This window comes from Emydura macquarii, unplaced genomic scaffold, assembly GCF_026122565.2.
Source record: "Emydura macquarii macquarii isolate MOO-44397 ecotype Brisbane River unplaced genomic scaffold, CSIRO-AGI_Emac_v2 contig_1790, whole genome shotgun sequence".
In the NCBI taxonomy this organism is placed as follows: domain Eukaryota; kingdom Metazoa; phylum Chordata; order Testudines; family Chelidae; genus Emydura; species Emydura macquarii.
The window spans coordinates 8031441-8053594 of NW_027131927.1; the positions used below are offsets into that span (position 1 = coordinate 8031441).

Consider the following 22154-nt stretch of genomic DNA (forward strand, 5'->3'; position numbering starts at 1 on the left):
ACCTTTGTTGTCTAGCTGCATGGTTTCAAGGCCAGGGGACAGCATCGTCTGACAGACACCTTGTTTTCATGGCATTGGAGTTTGTCTCTCAGGGTGGGCTAGCGTGAAAGGCCCCTGCAGCTGGATTAGAGTGTTGGTGGAAAATGAGGCAAGGTTCGGTCAGAATGCTACAGTCCACATCCAGCTGGTGCCGCTTCTATCAGAAACTCCTTGTGCTGGAATGCACCGCACTATGGAATCAGCAAAGTCCTGGTTTGCCCCAGGGGAGTATGTCTGCGCTACAGGTATGCACCACTACAGCGCCAGCGGTGTAGCTAGGCCTTGTGATGTCATAACCATGCCCAGCCTGTTCTCCAGCCCTCCAAAAGAAAATGGTGGCAATTTTTAAAAAAAAGATTTGTTCTAGTTCAAAAGGAATTATTTTGGGGGGAGTTTTCTGGCCTGTATTATATAGGAAGTCAGAGTAGATGATCAGTGTGGTCCCTTCTGGTCTTGGAATCTATCAGAAAGGAGTGAAAGGGGCATGTGTCATGTGTGAGTGAATGAGTGAGAGAGAAAACGTGGTTCTCTCTGTACTCAGTTCTTAGCAGGGCTGGGTGACCTGGCAGGAATCTATTTGTGAAAAGGTTCGTAAACTGTCTGTACTTTGATTTATAGGGGCTGGCATTTGCTTTAGCGCTCAGGCCCCAGAAAAGATTTGCCAGATGGCCCCAGCCTCCAACAAACCCTGGGGTTCTCACCCACACTCCTACAATGAATATCCTCAGGAACAATAGGGCAGCTGGGGGGGAGAGGTTGGTCGGCTCCGCAGCTGTGTGAATGACCTGATTTCATAATCACCTAGCTGTCCCAAGTGTTGGCTGAGCTCAGCACGGCTCTGGCCCTCCACGGCATGTCTGACACACGTTTTGCCCAGCTCTAGTTTGGGAATAATCAAACCATTGCTGTGGCTTCTAGCTTCCCCACCGTTTCACAGGTTGCAGCCTGTGCTAAATTCGGCAGCGAGGCAAGTGTCCTGCTGACTGGGGGCCCCAGCCAGGCTGGTAGGAAAGGGCTGCTCTGGTTTAACGGCCCCGCTTGATTGCAGCATGATGACGTTTGCTCTTTCAAAGGCCGCCTATTCCTCACTAGCCGGCCAAGCTAACCCGGGCCGAAGCTCCCCCGAGACAGGACGTGGAGGCGAGCCCGCTGCTGTGTGGAAGCGGTGCCCGGCTCGCACACGCCAGGAGGACACGATCCTCATCCGCGCCGGCACGGCCCCGTTGTCCGGCTCGTTTCGCTCCGAGTAAATGTTGATATTGGTGACACCGCGCGGCCACGCGTCAGCCACGCCCCCATCCGATTACGTGTGTGGCGACCCCCCACACACCACACACCGGATCCGGATCCTACGCCGAGCAGCCCCGGCGCCGTGGTGGCGTCTCCGCCAGCCCCCGGTTTCCCTGCGTGCCCATTGGTTGCTCCGCCTCTTCCCTGGGCGGGGAACAACAGCCAGGCAGGCCGGGTCGGCGTTTGCGTGGAGCGTTGCGTGCGGCCTCGGCTCGGACCGGAGCACGCCGTATACGATCCCTCCGGGCCCGGTCTTCCCCGTGGCGGCTCCGGCTATGGAGGCGCAGAAGGAGAACCGGCCGGACCACCTCGCCCATAGCCCGGTCAGTGCCGGCTCCTCCCGGGGCGGGAAATCGGCCCCGGTCCGCGCGCGGGGAACTCTCGCGGGCGCCTGACACAACGGTCCTAACCGCCGCTTGCCTGGCAGGTCACGTGACAGTTCAACGGCCTTGCGTGGCCGCAACCAGCCGCCACCGGCCACAGCCCATGTTCGGCGGGGTCATGCTTGGTGTGGGACATGGGGCACAGGGGGTGTCACAACATGTGTGGGGGGGAGGAAGTCTTCGGCTTCACGCCGGGGCGGGGGCGTATGTGTGTTGTTCGGGAGTCTTGTTGTCTGCCGCCCCCGCCGTGTTGTGGTTGTAATGTGCGCGTGCGCGCCTGCCTGCCTGCCCGGGAGCTAGGTCTCCTCCCGTGATGCACTGCGTGTGTGCGCGCGGGGAGAAGTGGTTCCTTCAAAACGGGCCCCTTGCCCCCCCACCCGCGGCCCCTGACTGTACAGGAGCCGTGCGCGTGCGCTGTAGAAAGCTGGTGCGGCCGTTGCCGAGGGCGGAGACAGACAGCGCCGCGCACCGGTCCCGGCCCGCTCCCGCGGGACGGTGCTAGAGACGGGCAGGCTGAGTGAGGCAGCTTCTGTGGCGCAGCGAGCTAGGCTGATGGGCTCGGATCTGAGCTCCGCTAGGGACAGGGCTGCTGTGCGCGGTGCCAAATGCTTTTTTGGGCTATGTTGGCGGCAAACGCTCTGCCGCTAGCACAGCCGACGCCACTCGTTTAGTTGGTTTTAGTTGGCGAGAACTCTCCCATTGACATAACGTGGTTACACAAGCACTCTTACAGTGGCATAGCTGTACATTTCAAGTGTAGACTAGCCTGAGTGTGTCCCTTTCGGAGTTACGCCAGTATGGCTATAGTGCTTTAAATTCACTCCGTACTTTTTATTGGTATAACTTCTGTATGTAGACACGCCCTTACAAAACTCTAGCTATTCTCTCTAGAAACTCCAATTTCTGGATACAGTCTTACAGTGTCAAGCCACTTCTTTGGCTTTTAAAACTCATTTGCTCATGTTTTAACTCAGTGATGCTCAAACCGAGCTTCAGGAGCCACAAGTGGCTCTGTAATGTGTATCCTGTGACTCTTTGCAGCACATGAGATTAAAGTAGTGTGATTTAATTATTAACCACGTTATTAATCACTCAGGATGCTTTTACTATATTATTAGCTTGTTGTAGTTGATAAATACTTGGTCAGTCATTTTGCTGTGAGAATAATTTATTTATAGTAAACAAATACTACTGTGGCTCTTTTGGGTAATGTTGATCGCTAATTTGGCTCCTGATCCACTGAGATCTGAGTATCTCAATGGTGAAAACAAGTTTTGACACCTTTTTTTAAAAAAAGGTTAGGTGGTGCTGGCCAACGTTTGGGTAAGATGTCAGTGCTTGGGACTCTGGATAGAGATGTTTTTTAGTGGGTGAGGAAGTCATGTTGATCTTATGTCATCTGTGGACCTTGAAGAGCCAATGTGTGTGAAGGAAAACACACTTCTCTCTCCAGAAGGGCTGCTGGATGACAGTTTATTAGTTGGGCTGTGATCCTCACAAGTAGGAGCCAGATAATGTGAAAATCCCACTGATTTCATTTTACCAAACTAAAGAGTGTGTGTATATGGGGGGTCCCCCTATATGCAGCTGTAGGGTTGGACTTGCAGACATTAAGCATTGCAAAAGCCCGGGTGTGGAGAATTGGGAAACACTTTGTATTTTTTATAAATGACATATACTCCTCATTGTACCTGGGATTATGAATGAGGAATTAGATCAAAAAGAGTTGTTAAAGAAACAAGGTCAGAAGGGTAAAACAATGGCCCAGACAGAGAACATCTCCTCATACACAATAGCCAGCTTTATAGCTGCAGAGGGACCCCTCAGCTCTGATGGGAGGGCTGATCTGTTAAAAGGTGTCAGTGGGAGGTGGGAGAGAGTGTCAGCAGGCTGTGAACGGATAGGTAAAGCTGTAACTTGGTTCCCAGAGAGAGTGGGGAGGGGCCAGTGAAGCTAAATCATGTCTACCTAGGTCAGTGGTTCTTAACCTTTCCAAACTACTGTACCCCTGAAGCCTGAGTCCCACCCCCACGGGGCTGAGGCATGTAACTTAGTTTCATGGCGCCCCTGTGGCTCCAGGCAATTGCCTTTCTTGCCACCCCCAATACCAGCTCTGCACTTGCGACCCCTCTAAACCCCCAGGTTAAGAAATACTGACCTAGGGTTTATGGGGAATGCCAAGCATAGGTAAGACAATGTGCTTGTAGGTATATTTGTTGTTTTTTAACCTACTTCTCTAAGCTCATTGGGCAAAATGTATCATTTTGTTTTGGAGAAAATGCTCCTGTGTCACTGCAGACTGCCACTGGCCATAGACCCCTGAAAGAGAATTTTTGGCAGGGTCCAAGTCCAGTTGGGCCTGCTAAGTGACACGGTTGGCAACCTGGGAGACCCTATTGGGGAATGATTGGATTGCAGGATCTTAGGTCTGCCACATGAAAGGGGTGCACTTGGGGGACTGGAAAAGGGTCTCAAAAGGTGTAGTTTGCACCTGGACTGTGACACCATGATGAAGGGAGTAGGACAACTAGCTGTCCATGAGTTCTTGTGGATAGAATGACTCATCAAAATATTAAGCCTAGGGGCCATTGTTTCTTGTCAGTGCGGTTAGAAAACTTGAGCATTTCCATACTGGATCAGACCTGTGGTCTGCATAGTCCAGTGTCCTGTTTCTGACAGTGGCCCAACATCAAATGCTTCAGTAAAATAATCTGCCTCCCAGGGAAGTCATCTCCTAATCACTAGTAGTTAGAGATCAGTTTAAGTCCAATAAAGTGCAATGTTTTATATCCCTTCCAAAACTGTTAAAAATACTTAGTATTATAACTGTACTTTCTTGTTATATATATTAATGTCCATTCCCTCTGGTGCTTGTTAAATTAGGCTGGTCTTGCTTTTTGGAGGAACTTGATGAGAATATATATAAGATGAAAAAAAATTTCCGTACATAAGTTCTGTGTGATTAGTGACAGTCTTGGCTAAGGCAGAGACCTACGTGTACATTTAAAACAAAAAAAACAAAAAAAACCCTGCAAGAAAAGACCAGCAGTGGTCCAAAATCCTGCCGTTTACTTGATAGAGCTGTTACTAATGTGTTTGGAAGCTGAGCCTTCTGCAATAACTTTTTTTTTTTTTAAGCCATCCCCCCTATTTTTTTCAAGCAGGCTCTAAATCTGGCACATTTTCTCAGCTAAAACATTGCATGCTTTCATTTCTATATGCCAGCGGTTCTCAACCGGTGGTACGCGTCCCACCGGTGGTACGCCGAAGAAGGCTGGGTGGTACGCGAGCCGTACCGCGCCACCGAATCCGCCGCCGCTGCTGGAAGGGCCCTCCCACCCACCCTTGCAAAACTCTGTGGCCGAAAAGGGGAAACGGCGGAAGGGTTTCAGCGGAGGGCATTGTTCCCTCCATAGCCCGCTGCGAAACCCCGCTGCTGCCGAAAGTCCTGGCCCGCCGCTGCTGCCAAAAGCCGCCACTGCCAAAAGTCATATCCCTCCCCCCCCCCCCTTTTTTTTTCCCAAGTGGTACTCAGGAAAAAAAAAGGTTGAGAACCGCTGCTATATACAGTTGATTTACCTTTGGAAAATATATTCAAACTTTGGTTCTGTATTGTTTAAAATGTCTTTTCTGTTAATCCCTGATACTTGACAGGCCACTGGCTTTCATTGAAGACCAGTTACTTCACTACTTAGAAAGAGTTTCATATTTTACATAGAGAGAAGTCTTTTTTGCTGATTGTCATTTTCATAATGTTTTTATTGTGTATTTTTGAGTGCCATCCATACTGTTCCAGGGATTTGGGTTGTGGACTGATCTAGGTGAATTCCCCAGCCTGGTCCCAAATGTCTATTTATCAGCAGGAGATGATGGAGTTGGACTGAAGTGGATGCCTTTGAAAACATGTTTTGGTTTAGACAAGTGTCTCAGTAGGAGGGCACAGCTGCAGGATGTATGGAAATCCATTCAATTGAGATGGGGATGATGAACTGTTCTTGGCCAAGTTTGTAGTGATCTTAACCAATTTTTATTATGGCAGTAACATTATATGCATGAATGCTAACGGTCCAGAGTAAAATCACAGAGTTGTCTGATTGTCTGACCTGAAGCTCAAGATTAGTTTTGAGCATGGCCTGGATTCTTCCCTTTGGGAGATAGCTTTAGAAGATTTGTAATCCAGGACTGCCCTGTAAACTCCACTACTTATGCAGTGATGAAAGTGAACTTTTCAGGTTTGTTTTATGCCCAGTGATGAGAAAGTCCTGATGCTGTCCTGAAAGCATATTGCATCTTTTGGCTAGAATTAATTTCTGATTAGCCAGTTAGTGAGATATGGATACACACACAAATACCAGGTCTTCTCAGGTGGCCTGACACTACTGCCAGATGCTTGGTGAACAGTTCTGGGTGTGATGAATTCAAATGGCAGAATCCACTGCTGTTGGTGTTAGTCTCTTGCACAAACTAATATATTTCTGATGAGCTGGGTGGATTATAATATGGAAGGACGCATCCTTCACATCAAAACACTGCGAAGCCTGAAAGAGAAATGTGATCTGAACTCGTGCACTAAGGGCATACACTTCCCCTGTAGTGGGAATGTGAGCAGACAATGCTTGAAGAAAAAATAAAACAGTAACATGAATTTAGTGCCAACAGAAGATGCTGGCCTATCTGACAGTTCTGGTGACTGATGCCCTCTCTTCTAGAATGACACAGAAAATAGCATGGCAAGCTTATATATTACTTTGCCCACATGCCTGACTTAGAAGAACCATCTGTAGAAATGAGGAGTGGTGGAAGCTTGTAGATTCTCCTTGGACTTGACAGAGCAAACTTCAGAAAAAGCTACAATGAATCATGTTTACAAAAATGCAGAATTAAGATCAGGGATGAAATAGTCTTTGGTATAGATGACCACCTAGATATCGTAATTGAAAGTGAGATGTGGTGTAATTAAATATATACTTGCAGCTCCTTTCCTGAACAGAATGACTATAAAGCTTATTTGTCATATTGACTTTATATACTATTTCACATTTGCCAACAAATCTTGGTCAAAATTGGTATAGGTACTGGGATATTTTTCCTTATCCACCCAAGCATTTGGTAGCTCATGTGGATAGGAGGAGTGGCACTTTCAATATGTTAAAGTTTGACAAATGTTTGCTCCCACTTTCTTTTCCCATTGATATGTCATACCAAAAAACAATTTTAAATCCCAGTGTCTTTCTACCGTCTGTATCGAGGTGTCCAAAGCGAGGCTCATGAGCTGCATGCAGCTCTTATACAGTTAAAGTGTGGCTCGCGGAGCCCCCTGAGCCACCCCATTCTTCGCCTACCAACTGGGGTGTGGAGTTCTGAGCTGCCCTGTGGCAGGATGGTGGGGCTAAAGGATTCTGCCCAGTGGGTAGGGAGGTTTCGGGGGGTCAGTAAGTTTGGCCACCTCTGGTCTATATATTGTGAAGATATATGATGGAATGGAGATGGAATGGCCTTTCAAAACAGATAGTTGGCATAGTAATATATCTTTAGCTATATAAACCAACTAACACACACTATCCATGAGGAAAATTTGCATGACGCTACATCAGGAGTTCTCAAAATGGGGGTCGGGATCCCTCAAGGGGTCATGAGGTTTTTATGGGGGGGAGGGTCGTAAGCTGTCTGCCCCCATGCATGCAGGGACTGTGACTGTCAGTCCTGTGCATGGCTGACAGCCAGAGCCCTTCAGAGCTGGGTGGCCAGAGAACAGCGGCTGCTGGCCGGGTGCTCTGAAGGCAGCACCACCCCCAGCAGCAGCACAGAAATAAAGGTGGCGTGACATGGGGGAGGAGGGTGGCATGGCATTGGGGGTTGTCACTTTTTTGGGGAGGAGGTCGTCACATCCTGAAATATTTTCAAAGGGGGTCCCAGCAAAAAAAAAAGTTTGAGAACCTCTGTGCTACATTGAGTTTTAGTGATGGAAGTATGTGTCAATTGTGATTACTTAGCTTCCATTTTGGCTCTTTTAAACTAATTGTAGACTTTTTCTTCTAGGGCAAGCAGTGTTGTAGACTTGATGGCCAAGAAAATAATGGACAACACTGCACTTCCAGTTCGAGTGATTTCAGTGACCCAATTTACAAAGAAATTGCTGTGACCAATGGTTACATTAATAGAATGAGTAGAGATGAACTCAGAGCTAAACTTGCAGAATTTAAGCTTGAAACCAGGTAAGATTTAGTTAGGTCTGTTAATTATTTCTGAGAAGGACTGCCATGGCATTTTCTTGGTTACATTTGTAAAGATGAGGCTATTTGATTACCTTTAAAATTGCTGTAGTAAAGTAGGGAAAGTCCTCTGTAGTCTGAATATTAATTTTAAAATTATTTATTTTAAGATTTTCTATAGTCCCACCTTCATAGTAGAAAATTTAGCCTCTATTATCATGCAGCATTTAAAAAATAAAGAAAGAGATTCTTGGTGAGACCTAACCGTAGTTGTGTACCTTTGCTGTAAAGCCAGCAGATATAGCACAGTTTGCTTAATAACCCTTGTTCTCAGAACTCTGCTGTCCTAATCAGTGATGTTTATTCATAGAGTAGGTAGAAAGGTCATGTAATTATAAGATTCTTAACAAATGCTATCTGTCCTCTTTTCAAAGGAAAAAGAAAACTGTAGGAATTCAAAGGGTTCTAAAATTATCTTTCAAAGCATGCAGGGTTTAGAAAACTAATTTAAAATGTACTTATTTATGTTGCAGTACTACCTAGGGATCCCAACCATGACAAGGCCCCATTGTGCTAGGCATTGTACAAACACAGAATAAGAAACAGCCCCTGCCATGAAGAGATTATAATCTAAATAGAAAAGATAAAGATGTTTCAGGGAAGGTATATAATATACAATCAAGTGAACAGTGTGATGTTTTGCTGGCAGCATGTTGGTTCTGTGGTGTGTGTGTGGGGGGGCGATTGAGGGGTTTTTTGTTTTAATTTTTTGAGTGAGTCTTTGTTGGAAGGAAATTAGCTGAAGAAAGAGTGGAAGGGACAGGAGAAGAAAGGGGAATGGGGGAACATGGAAGCCAGGTGGAGTGAGGCTGAAGGGAGAGAATGTTTAGAGTAAAATGTGAAAAAAGCGACCAAACTCTGAAAAAATCATTACTGTCCAAAAGTCCCAGCTGCTGGTGATTTTCTCTGCTCTTGTTGGCTGAATTTCTGGATGGCCCTCCCTCAACAGTTTTTGTTCCCCAGTCTTATATGGTTAGGGCCCATGGGCTTGTGTATTTTCTTCAGGCTCTGAAGGGGAAGGACCTGCCTCTCTGAGATGCTTCAGATCTCCCTACAGATTTTCTATTGCCAGAACTAAAGATCAAGACTGATTTGCAGGCAGAGAAGTTCCAGTTGGGGACCCTCATCATGGATGGCTCAGTCAATGCATTAGTCTCAATGGCCATATTGGTCATGGACTGCCCTGAAGGTCTGTAGATCCCTATCTTGTTCGTTTCCTGGGAGAAAGTCTTCCCCACCACCAGACATAAAACACCTTTTCAGCATCTTGAACCTATGCTACAACCCACTGTCATGGAATCCATGGAGAAGGGTGAATTACTAGAGGACCCATTAGACGTCCCTTCTCATATGTCTTGTTCCTCACCAGATGAAGCTGTTACCCTAAAATCATTGTCTCCCCTCACCCCCTCCCTGGATTTTATTAAAGTTTTATGGGATCTCATGGGAAGGGTTGCTACTTCGCTGGGAATATAGGCAAAGATATCCAGAAGAATGTGTGGATTTTCCTGCAATCTCACAGACCCTTACTCCAGGAAGGGTTGCCCTTCCTATTAATGAGGTCCTGTTAGAGCCAGCAAAGACTCTTTGTCAGGCTCTGGCCTCTCTACTCCTACGACCAAGCGAGTGAATAGGTGGTACAAGGTTCCTCAGCAGTGGTTGAGCATTTCTTTACTTATCCAGTTCTAGATTATCTGGTGGTAGCAGCCACTAATGAGCAGTCTCGTCAAACCCACCCTAAATCCACTCCAAAAGATAAGGAGCCTAAAAAGCTTGACTTATATGGCTATAAACTCTACTTTTCTGCCATGCTTCAAATGAATTGCCAATTTATCAGGCTCTCTTATCTAAGTACAATCGTATTAATTTCTCATTTCCAAGTTTGCTGATAAACTGCCAGAGGAATTTCCTGACCAGTTTTTAACATTGGTATCTGAGAGCCTTCTTACAGCATGAACATCCCTGCAGGCAGCAATAGATGCGGCTGATACCACCTCAAGTTCTGTAGCTGCTGCGGCCTAGGCAACATTTGTCCGGGTAGAAAGCTCTTGGCATCTCGGGGTATGTCTTCACTGATGGTGGCAAATTCTCTGCCGTCAGGTGGATTTCTCAGGATTGACTGAGCGGAAGTGAAGACCCACTCAAACGATCTGGAAATTGACTTACTCTTTTCCCAGGGGTGGATTTATTAACACTTCATTGATGGGAACACATTTCCCATCGTCGCAGCGTAGTGGAGACGGCGCACAGAACGGACTTTAGGAAGTTGACGGAAGATATGCAAGCTGCTCTACGTAGTTTGTGTATCTCCTGTCAACTGCCGCCGAATTTGCCGGTAAGTGTAGACTAGGCCTCAAAGGTGCAGCAGACCGCAATAGAAGACTTGCCATTTGAAGAGTCTAAACTATTTTCTGTAAGAATTAGATGAGGTCATGCACATGCTAAAAGACTTGTGCAATGCTTTGCTCTTTAGGAGTTTACGCTTCAGCTACAAAAATGAACCAATTTAGACCTTGGTATCATTCTCAACTCGTTTTCCAGCAGAGACCTCAACATCCCCCTAAAAATAGGTCAAGACCTCCTAGACATCACCAATCATCTTCAATTATAGTGGACCCCTCTCACAAGATGTCTATGAGCTCAAAGCAATTGTGTTGTCTTTTTGATTGAGGACAGCATATCAATGGTATTGCCACCCTTTGGGTCACACCTATCCCTGAAAACCTTATCCTTTTGAGACATTTCAAGTTGGGCCTGAAAAAATTGAGACATTGAAAATTGATATATAGTCATTTTTAAAAATCTTGGCCTGCGTTCCTAAATGCCGATGGCTGTCTCTATAATGCAGAGCCTTTGTCAGCGTAACTATGCCGAATAAGCCAGTGGAGAGAATAAATGTCATGGTTCTGTTGTTTAGTGAAACTTTGTCATTGAATAGGAAGAAGTTAAAGTGGCTGCCTTGCTGAACACCACTTATTAATAGATCATTATAGTTGAGCACTAAAGATGTGTGAGGAATTATATAGATGGGAAGCCTGTGTGATCTCACTCAATCACCAAATGTATTTTACTCTCAAAGCAATTTTTTTTATATCTGGGAATTGTTCATCCACCTCTTGATTTGTAACGTGGCAGTTCTTAGCTAGCAACTCCTGTACAACAGTTTTAAAAATAATTTTATTAGAAAATGTCTCTCTGGTTTTTAACCTTCTGCCATTATAATCGTTTTCCAAATTGCCACTGACTTCAGGGGTGCAGGATCACAGTGTTAAGGTTTTTAAAAATACTGAAAAGTAAATCATTCTACTTTACTATCATCCAGCTCAGGGGTTCTCAAACTGGGGCTTGTGACCCCTCAGGAGGTCGGGAGGTTATTATGAGAGGGGTTGCGAGCTGTCAGCTACCAAGCATGCCAGTAAGGATGGCATGGCGTGGGGTGGCCGAGTCATCACAGCCTGAAATGTTTGCAAAGGGGGTCCCAACGAGAATTCCTGATTTAGCTGTTTTGAAGATAAAACCAGATTGCATAGTGACTGTATGCATCATTTATGACCCTGTTTTGAATAAGCTCAAGCAATAGATTTGGCTTCTTTTCTGGAGTGTTGAAGCAGTTAATATGAACAGAACTGGATTGGAATGTGAGTTATAATACTTGTTTCATTCCTGTACAGGGGAGTGAAAGATGTCCTGAAAAAGAGGTTGAAGAACTACTATAAGAAGCAGAAGCTGATGCAGAAGGAGCCCACTAATGGAGACAGTTACTATGATTACATCTGTGTGATTGACTTTGAAGCAACCTGTGAAGAGGACAATCAACCTGAATTTACACATGAAATAATTGAATTTCCTATTGTTTTATTAAACACTCGTACCCTAGAAATAGTAAGTGATCTACTTGATCTGCCTCTTGTGCTCTGTTGCAGCTTCTTTCCTTCAGAAAGTAGGGGTGGATTACTTTTTAAATAGTTATAAAACTTTGAGTTTAAAGGGACACAGTTAGCATGAAATACAGCCAGTTTTTCTTTTAAAAAAAAAAAAAAAAAAAAAAAAGAGGCAGGTATGATATTTGCTTCTGCATTTAAAAAAAAAAAATTGAAGTTGACCATGTCCCTTTAAACATTTATACTTTGCATTTTTTATATCTGGGTGATATACTCACTCCTGAATCCTTTTGCCCATGTATGGTTTTACAATTTCCCAGTTTTTCCCAGTCTTTTTTTCTCCAGGATCCACAGAAGCAGGAGAAACAATGCTCTCAAATGCATAAAATGTTTTCCTTTTTTCCCCTTCAATATTTCCCCCCCCCCCCCAGTTATAGTAATCTTAGAGCACTGGTGTAATTAAGTCAATTTAATATCAATTTAGTTACACCAGTTCAAATTTTCTAATATAGACTAGATCTTAATTGCATGCTGTAAATAATCAGGCAGAAATGTGACTTAAGTAGATTTTGCTGTATCTTTGTGTCCAGTTTAACCAACAATCATCTACAGTAGAGTCCTCAATCATTCCTGTGCTGACAGTGTCCCTCAAGATCCTCTATTTTCAAATAGACAGAACTAGAATAATACCTGGTGTCTATATGGTGGTCTAGAGTCTCATAGGGTTGTTTTGAGGTTTAGTTAATAGTTCCTGGTTTATAAAATGGGGATACTTAAAACAGATTAAGAAACTTGCTGAAGGCTACACTGCCAATCAAAGCTAGGTTTAGGACCCAGGAGTTCTTGGCTTCCAGCCACACCAACTTCAGGAAAGGCAGCATGTTCCTAAACATGGAGTTATTTCTCCAGTTAGGCTTTCTTATGATGTTGGTCTAAGATTGATCAGTAGTGGTATGTCTTCATAACAGAGTTAACTCAGATAATCAGCATAGAGGTTAGCTTAGCCTGAGTATGAGCAGCCACACTCAAGCTTACTATACCTTAACTAATACTGCACTCACACATGTCACTAGGACTTCATGGGTCGTATCCCATTTTTCTTTATGCTGTAGTAAGATGAGCAACTCGCATTCTTTCCAAGTGAATTGTAGGAGAACTTCTCTCCTTTTGGGCACATGGGTGGAATTTGGGAAAGACATTGGAGTATTAACAGCATTTTAGTGGTTTAGCCTGCATTCTCACTGCAAAGTGGGTGGGTTACCAGCCCAAGTAAAATCCTCACTCCATCTTTAGCATGTACTCTGGGATGAACTAGCCAGTTCAGGCTGCAAGCACCACTAATCTCGGATCAAAGGTCTTGTGTGTGGATGGGAGCTGGCCGAAGAGCAACATCTGAGTATGAGCTCTGGTTTCACTCTGCAGGGAAGGCAAATGTTCATCACCCTGTTGGGACTTCAGAAGGCCTGGTCTACACGTAAAATCTTTGCTGGTATAGCTGTGTTGGTTATGGGCATGGTTTATTTATTTAACCAAGATAGCTACCAGTAAAAACTCTTTTCATTTATACTGGTATAAGCACTCTTATACTGACAATAGTATCCACACTAGAGAGTATTTCGGTATAGCTATACTGGTATAACTACACCAACAAAACTGTCTAGGGTAGATGGTCTACTTCATATGGCCCTACGGAAGTTAGTAGTAGCCTATGATTAAAGAACTGTTAGGTCTTCCATTTGATGGCATGCTAAAGAGAGAGGATCATGCTGTTAGCAACATGATGAAACCAAGCATATACGTGCACCTTAGACGATAGCTCTATCAGGAGGCTTTAGGAACAGAGGTCATCTAATAATCACATCACATCAGAATGCAGCCCATGGCTTCCCTGTAACTTCAGGGAGAGCATCGTGTTTGTTACCTGCAGGTTTTATAGTTGATGAAGGAAAACAAGGATGACGCATGGAAGCAAGTATATTTGTGTGGATTTTATTTTTGGTAAATGTTTTTTACCTTGGAACAGTATATCACAAAACTTTGGTGCTCAGATTAGTTGCATTATTGTAGTCCCATTTATTTGGTAAACTTCAAATGATGGATAATGGCTAATAAAGAGAAGACTCAACTATGAATATTATCTGGCTGTTTGCTAGTTAACCATTCTTTTCAGATACAAGGCTAAAATCCCATGAAACCTGACTTGTGACTGTGTGCTTCTGTGTTGTAAAACAATTGACTTTTTTTATCCCCTATTGAAGGAGGATACTTTTCAAGAATATGTGAAGCCAGAGATTAATCCCCAGCTTTCAGACTTCTGCATCAGTCTGACAGGAATCACTCAGGTAACATCTTCCATATCTGAGAGTCCAGACACAAGTAGAAATGAAAAGGTTACTTTGTCAAGATGTTTAGATTTGTTGCATTGGTTTGGGTTTAGGGCTTACTTTCCTGGGGGTTTTTTCCCCTCCCTGTCTCCTTTTGCCCTCACTTAATTTCTTTTTGAATCAATCCTTCAAGCATCCAAGTTAGGAGCTGAGGGGAGAAGCACAGATTTATTCCAAGTCCCTATTATGCAAACCTGTGCAGATAACACAAGGATTATATGACTGTTAAGAATTAAATCTCTGCTCTTTCTGCTTGAAGATTGGTTTTAAAAAGAGTTACATTAAGGGGAATTGAAAATGGACTTGCTTTAAAAGTCATACTATTCTTATAAGTACAGTTTGAAGCTTAAAACTCTTGACGTTCTTAGTAGTTTTCTTAGTTTCCACCCATTCCAAAGCCTCTTCAGCACTTCTGTAATCTCCTTGCTCAAGAGTTTAGCCAAGAACTCATCACATTTTGACCAGTTTAGATTAGTTTGAGGGTGATGTAATGAGCCAATTTACAAACATCTTAAAATTACTATGGACTGTTCTCAGTGCAAATGTTCAGTCTGTCTTTGGTGCACAGACTGAGCTATTGTTTCTGATTTCTGTGTTCAGACTTCAAGAGCATGTACAATAGATGTCTGATGAACATCAAAACTTGCTGCTTTTGTGGTTGTCTTTTGGCTTTGGTTTTTGAGAGATGGGAGTTTTCTGTTGTCTGTTTTTCTTCCACCAACAATAAAAGTTGTGCATCAGTGATAATTACTCTCTAATGGCTGGATGTGGATCCCCTATAGCTGCCAGTTTCCTGTCAGCCCAAAGAATCCTAAATGATTGGAAAAAGACTGGTGGTGATTGGGGACTGGGAGACAAGTCACGTAGGCCCAAATTTTTAGAAGTATTGAGTTGTTGCTTGGTCAGTGTTGCAATGTCTAACTGATTTAGGAACCTAAATTGACAGTCAATGGGATTTAGGCTCCTAAGTGTCTAAATCACTTTTAAAAAGTTTTAGGCTGGTAAATCAGTTAGGCATTTCAACACTGAGCACAGCAGCGCCTCAATACCTTTAAAAATCTGGGTTCTACGGTCTGATTCTTTTTACCCCCACCTGCCCACCCTCCCAGAAGTGGTGTTAATGGGATCTGTGAGTACTTACCACCTATGAAAATCAGGACCTTAAGCTCTCTTTGTCTCTGAAACTGGGGTAATGCGTAGCCACCTCACAGGGATTTCGTGAGGATCTCTTGTTTAAATGTTTTTAGTTCATCGGAAGTATGCATTGTTAGACAGCTCCTATACATTAGTTTAACTGTAATGTCTTACACTACACATTTTCTTTTAGAAAATGCACCTGACTTTTTGTTTTTATGTATTCTCAGGACCACGTAGACAAAGCTGATGTATTTCCTCAGGTTCTACAAAATGTTGTAGAGTGGATGAGACAGAGAGAGCTGGGAACCAAATATAGCTATACCATATTGACTGATGGGTATGTCTCAGAAAGCAGGGTGCAAATTTTATATAGTAATCTTTTAAATGCATTTTAAAACTGCAAAGCAATTCTTATATTAATTTACTTTTTGTAACCAGTATTGCCAAAATTAGAATATAAAGTTGGCCCTAAACGCACACTTCAGTACTTTTTTTCATTTGGACTATAGTTCTGAAAATGAAATTGAGTAGGAACTAAAGCTTGAATCCACTAGGTGGCATTTCTTTTCCAGCAATCTCTTGCTGGCTTATGTGGGCCCAAAATGAAAGCTTTACACACTTTTCAAATCCTTAATTTTCTAAATAAAATTAACAAATATAAATGCAAAAAACAACCTGCAGTATTGAGGTTGCGTAGTTAGATTCAAAGTCAGGAAAATATAAAGGTGAAGTTCTAGAAGCAATGTTAATGTTGGCTATGTAGTACATCTTATGCTTTACATTACCATTACCTTTCATGTGTGCTGATATTTAACCAGAAAACAGAATAGAAAATGCTACAAGCTACATGTGAAGAAGAATGGCCTAGTGAATGCAACACTGGACTTGGGCTTGGGAGACCAGCATTCAGTTCCTGGCTCTGCACAAGGCATTCTTGTGCAAGTCAGTCTGCTCAGTTTCCTGTCAACAATAGTTCCTTATTTCACAAGGATTTTGTAAGACTAAAATACATTAATAATTGAGAGATGCTCAGATACAATGGTGATGAGGACTATATAAGTATCTAGATAGATATGCAATGTAGCCAACAAAACATTGGTCTTTGAATCTTCACTTTTGCATCTCTTCAATTCACATATTTTAGGGCCAGAAGGAACAATTATGATGATCTTGTCTGACCTGCATAGTGCAGGTCAGAGCATTACACCTAGTCAATTGTCTCTCTTTTTAACTGAAATGTTTACATTCTGTTAATTGTCTTTGCAATCCCTTTTTTTAATGAGAGAAGCTGCAGAGGCAATTTTAAATGTTAACCTTTACATGATGCCAATCAGGCTTCATAGTGCGCCCTTAGTGAGGTGAATGGTGTCTGACACGGGGTTCATTCACTGGTAGTGGCAGACCTCCTGGCCATCCTTGGGATTAGGTCTGGCCAGGCCGTTCTCTGGTGGTGTCTTTCCTGTCCTCTTGTCCTGCAGTCTCTCTCACTCCAGGAAATGCAGCCTCCTCTTTCTAACTCAGCCCTGTGGCCAGGTGGTTCCCCCTTCCAGGGAGGAGTGTGTAATAAAGTCTTTCCTGGACCAAATCAGTCCACTGTCCTTTGCCTGGTATTTGCTACATCCACAGTGGCTGGCAGGGGAACCTGGGCCGGTCCTCTACTCAAGGCTTCAGCTCTGGGCCCTCTGGTCAGCAGCAAGGGCTGCATTTTTATTCCTTTCTACTATTCCCCTGAGCCTTCCCCTACCCTTCTGGCTCCATCCCCCTCTGGGTTTGCCAGCCTCCCAATTCCCTCCACTGGGGGAGTGACTGCAGCCTGTTTCCCTGCAGCTTTCAGCTGTTGCCAGCCACCTGGGTTTATACAGGCCCTACCTGTTCCTGTCCAGCTGAGCCTGCGCCTGGCTCCTCCCGCAGGTGCATCTTGTGGAGTTAATTGGCCTGTGTGGCCATCTTAACTCCTTCCAGTCCTGTGTGGGGTGGATACCCCTTCATAGTGTCCAAAACAAGCATGTTCTTATCTTTGGTGCTGCTATTGTTTGCCTGGAAAACATTTTCTGCTAGGCTGGGTTAGCAAGGCAATGGTATATCTTATGTTGTGATTACTGCATCATTGTACCTGAAGAAGATTTTAAAAAATTACATAATTTTAATTTAGGAAAAAGTTTAGAAAACCCTTACTCATGGGGTCAGCAAGACAATTTTCTTTGCCCATGTCTTTTTCTTGTTCCGAATACAAAGGTAACCTTAAAATATATTTATGTATTTAAGAATGCTAAGTTTCAGTGGGACACAATCTTTCTTTCCAAGTAAATTGTCCCAGAAGCAGCCTCTTCCCCTCCTAGGCCCGTCTGTGTTATCTTGGAAGGATGTGCAGTGATGTCACAAAGAGGGCTTGCCTTATTTTGGCTCTGGGCTTTGATTTTAGCAGATGCCAGTGTCTTGCTCAGCAGTGACTTTTTTTTCAGTCACTTAACTTTATTTTTATTTTTATTTTTATCTCCAAACCAAGAAAAGACCTTAGTTTTCATTGAAGACTCTGTCCATGCTAAGCCGAAAATCTCATATCTGTTTGCGATAGCCTTTTAAGAGAGTTATTAGTATTTCATTTTTATTTATAGGCACTTCTGTGTGTATAAGTATTATGCTCTTCAAGATAGTATCTGAGGGAAAAGTGCATTTTAACTTACCTACAACTTGCCCTCCAAAAATCTCCTCTTTAGGCTGAGGTAAAAATTTCAGACCAAAAGGTGAATGTTTTGGAAGGTCATAAACTTGTGAAGACAGGAATGCAAACATAATGGAAGTTTTTATTAACTTTAAATTTAGTGTGTGCTATGAGGAGGCTCCTATAGCGCAGAGTTTACTTTTCATCCAAAAATCTGACAAATTTTAATGAATTTTACAAACCATAGACCTTTGACATAAAGATCACCTCACTTCTCCCTGAAATGTGGTCACTTCTGTAGTGAAAGTTGGTTCTATTTCTTGAAAAACATACAGGAAGTGCTATGTTACAGTTCAGAAAAGAGTGAAGAATGCTGTACAAATTCAAACTAAGAGGTTGCCTTCCACAAAGAGCTTATAAATTCTGAATTAGAATTTAGTTAGGGTACTTGGCTCTATTCTTGATAAAAAATACCATCGGATTTTGAATGGTCGTCCTTTTGTCAGGACTTCAATTTTTACATCTTATTTAAAGATGTAAAAAAATCAAATCTGTTTCATTACTTGATTCAGGAAAGCAGTGGTAGGATTTCTTCCCTTTATAAGGCAAGTTTACGATGTGTTCCTGAAGTGACTTTCACTCAAGGGGAGAAGGTACAACAGGATTTCCTACAGTCAGCTGTATTGATAGAAAAACACATCTTGTGGGTTGGATGTGCAAGGGGTTGGGAGGGTGACTGACATCAGAATGAAGGGTTGGAATTACTTGGGGCCATGTCTACATCCTCCATGAGTGAGGATAAGGTCCTAAAAGTAAGAGCTCTTGCTTTAGTGTCTGGAAATGACTAGAGATAGTAGCCAAAGAGTCCTGCTTTCTCTTTCGCTAATGTTGCTTATTATGAGTGATGCAATTTTCCTTATGCAAGATGTTTTCCCTCCTTTCCATCCTTCCAAAGGAAAGACAAAGAACACTTGTGCAAAAGTTTTCTATTTTGAAAATGTTTCAAATAATTGTCTATTCTACTCCCATTTAAGATTCCCTGATAAAGTTTTGTCTTTACCTTTTTTCTCTTTCCTGCTTTTTCCCCCAAGGTCTTGGGATATGAGTAAATTTCTGAATATCCAGTGCCGTATCAGCCGTATCAAATATCCTTCTTTTGCCAAAAAGTGGATCAACATTCGCAAATCATATGGAAACTTCTACAAGGTTTGAACTGATTGCAGATCAATTTTTAGATGGGGAAAATTCAGTGTAAAGTTAGAATAAGTAAAGCCGTGCACAAATCTTTATGTAAATGATTTTTCGTACTGTGCAGGGTCAAGTTTCTATAATTTTAGTGGCATTTATTTAGGTTGCAGGACTCTAACAGAATACTAATTTTCAAAGGTGCTGAGCACCCACAGCCTCTTTTGAATTCTTGAAAATGAGGCCACTGCTTAGGTGATTAAATAAAGGTTTAAGACCTTAACTTTAGTCTCTTTGGTCTGAAAATCTTGGCTCATGTTTTCACTATTGCAATTTGAAGCAGTCTTTTGTACAATACTGGTGCTTCTGGAGCTATGCTGTTCTATTACACTGGAACTAGTTCACTCAGATGTGATCATGTTTAGTACTACTGTAGCAATTATTGCTCTACATCTTCAAAAACCATACACTACAAAGAGCTAATCTCACAATTCCCATATGACTTATAGTAGGTAAGCAGCATTATCTCCATTTTCTGAGACACAGTATCACAGGGGAAATGGGGAGGAAAGAGAGATTGCAAGACTTGCCTAAAGTCTCAAAAAATCACTCACAGCTAGGGTTCAAATCAGAAAAACTTAACTCACTTACTAGACCATGCTGCTGCCTTTTATCCTGATAAGGCTTAAGCTGTTATACTTGATCCTTTGAGGCTCTAATGAGTTCTGAGTTTAGCAGCCTAGTTAGGTTGTGTGTTAAAATAGGAATAGGGCCTGGCTTACCATCTGATTCCAACATGGCAGTGAAACTACTTGGTTACATAAGAGCCACTGTAAATCACTTGGGGAATTAAGACATCATTTTCTCTAGATTTCCACACAATTTCTTATCCAAAGAGGCTGCAGGGTTGAAGATAATGTCTAACTTGTTGTTAACCTCTTCCAAACTACTCTTAGAATCATAGAAGATGAGGGTTGGAAGGGACCTCAGGAGGTCATCTAGTCCAACCTCCTGCTTAAAGCAGGACCAACCCCAACTAAACCATCCCAGCCAGGGCTTTGTCAAGCTGCACCTTAAAAACCTCTAAGGATGGAGATTCCACTACCTCCCTAGGTAATCCATTCCAATGCTTCACCAGCCTCCTAGTGAATTTTTTTTTTTTTTTTTAAAGATCCAACCAAGACCTCCCCCTTTGCGACTTGAGACTGTTACTCCTAGTTCTGTCATCTACTACCATTAATGGTCTCAAGTTGTAGTTGGGGAGGTCTAGTTGGATATTAGGAAAAACTTTTTCACTAGCTTTTTCACAGCGCTGTGTTGACAGGAGGGCATTTCCCATTGGCACAGCGCAGTGGAGACACCGCATTAAGTAGATGTGAGGAAGTCAACCAGAGATATGCAAGTTACTGTACGTAGCTTGCATATCTCCTGTCCTTGCATATCTGCTGCCAAAATCCGCAGCCAGCGTAGACCAGGCCTCGGTGTCCTCATCTGTAAAAGGTGGATACCCCTTAGCTATGTCACAGGGATGTTCTGAGATTTGATTTTGTGCAGAATGCTTTGAGATATGGACCAAAAGTGGCACAGAAATGCTAGATGTAGTAGACACATTGCAGTATGAAAATTTACACAGGGTAATGTAGTGTTTCATACTGAGATTATTTTATCTGATTTATTTAATATGGTTCATTTTCTTTGTCAGGTTCCCAGAAACCAGACCAAGCTGACAATCATGCTTGAAAAGCTGGGAATGAATTATGATGGGCGGCCTCATAGCGGACTTGATGACTCTAAGAACATTGCACGGATAGCCATACGTATGCTTCAGGATGGGTGTGAGCTGCGTGTGAATGAGAGAATGCATGGTGGGCAGCTAATGACTGTATCATCCTCTACCCCAGTAGAGGGAGCCCCTGCTCCACAGATGCCTCATTTTAGAAACTAGCTGTTAAAATATGCTGCATTATGGACCAGTATTGAAGACTTAGACTACAAACTGTTAATACATCTTGTCACATGGCTATTTCAGTGAACCAGTTCTGCGATGCAAAATCTAATAGCACCTTAAACTACTATGTCTGTTGAAGTAAATGGGGGAGCATATGAAATCTATTAGTTAAAATTTATTCTACAGCACTTTTCATGCTGACAATGTTTGTAAGTCATCTTGCATCTTTTCGTACAAGGTTGATACATAGTGTGCTGGCAGGATGTTGAGTTTTTTAAAGAATAATTAATTGAAATATACAAAGTGTGGTTAGCCAGTGTACCTCTCCTTCCTCCTACCCCAGCTCATAGGAAAGGGGATGGTTGTAGTAATGTTTAAAACACACTGTACTGCAATAGATTGTAGCATCTTGACTACCCCTTGCACACGTACAAAGAACTACCTGAAGAACTGTACAGTACGCTGACCAGATGGGCTTTATCTACTGTGCACCTTTGATAGCAGCAGACAGCCTTCCCATTTTATGTAAACCGGGAAAGGTGGAGTCATTCTTTACTGTTTTAATTACTTTTAAAGCATTTGAGAGGAGGGTCTTTTAAGGAATACAGTTGTCAGTTTCTATCTCCTTAAATAATTGAGTAGCATTGGTGGCCAAAAACTATGTATTGAATAAAAAGCTTTTGTGCATCCAGCTATGGGATTGATTTTTTTTTAAGGGCCATATCATCTGTCTGTAAAAAGGTTTCAGTCTTCAAGATTTCATGTACTTCCAGGTAACAGGTCTGCTTATTTCTAGTCCATTTATTCTAAATCAAATTAGAATTTGTGGACAAGTTGGAGAGAGTCCAGTGGAGGGCAACAAAAATGATTAGGGGGCTGGAGCACAAGACTTATGAGGAGAGGCTGAAGGAACTAGGCTTGTTTAGTCTGCAGAAGAGAAGAATGAGGGGGGATTTGATAGCAGCCTTTAACT

At 42.9% G+C, this 22154-nt stretch overlaps 1 protein-coding gene across 1 annotated transcript; it reads left to right on the forward strand.

Moving 5' to 3' along the window:
- Positions 1-1328: 1328 nt before the first annotated feature.
- ERI1 (exoribonuclease 1) lies at positions 1329-21872 on the forward strand. The gene is made up of 7 exons (XM_067556875.1): positions 1329-1652; positions 7752-7927; positions 11656-11866; positions 14124-14207; positions 15614-15723; positions 19140-19254; positions 20936-21872. The coding sequence occupies exons 1-7, from the start codon at positions 1605-1607 to the stop codon at positions 21176-21178; spliced, it is 987 nt and encodes a 328-aa protein (XP_067412976.1). The 5' UTR covers positions 1329-1604; the 3' UTR covers positions 21179-21872.
- The last annotated feature ends 282 nt before the right edge of the window (positions 21873-22154 follow it).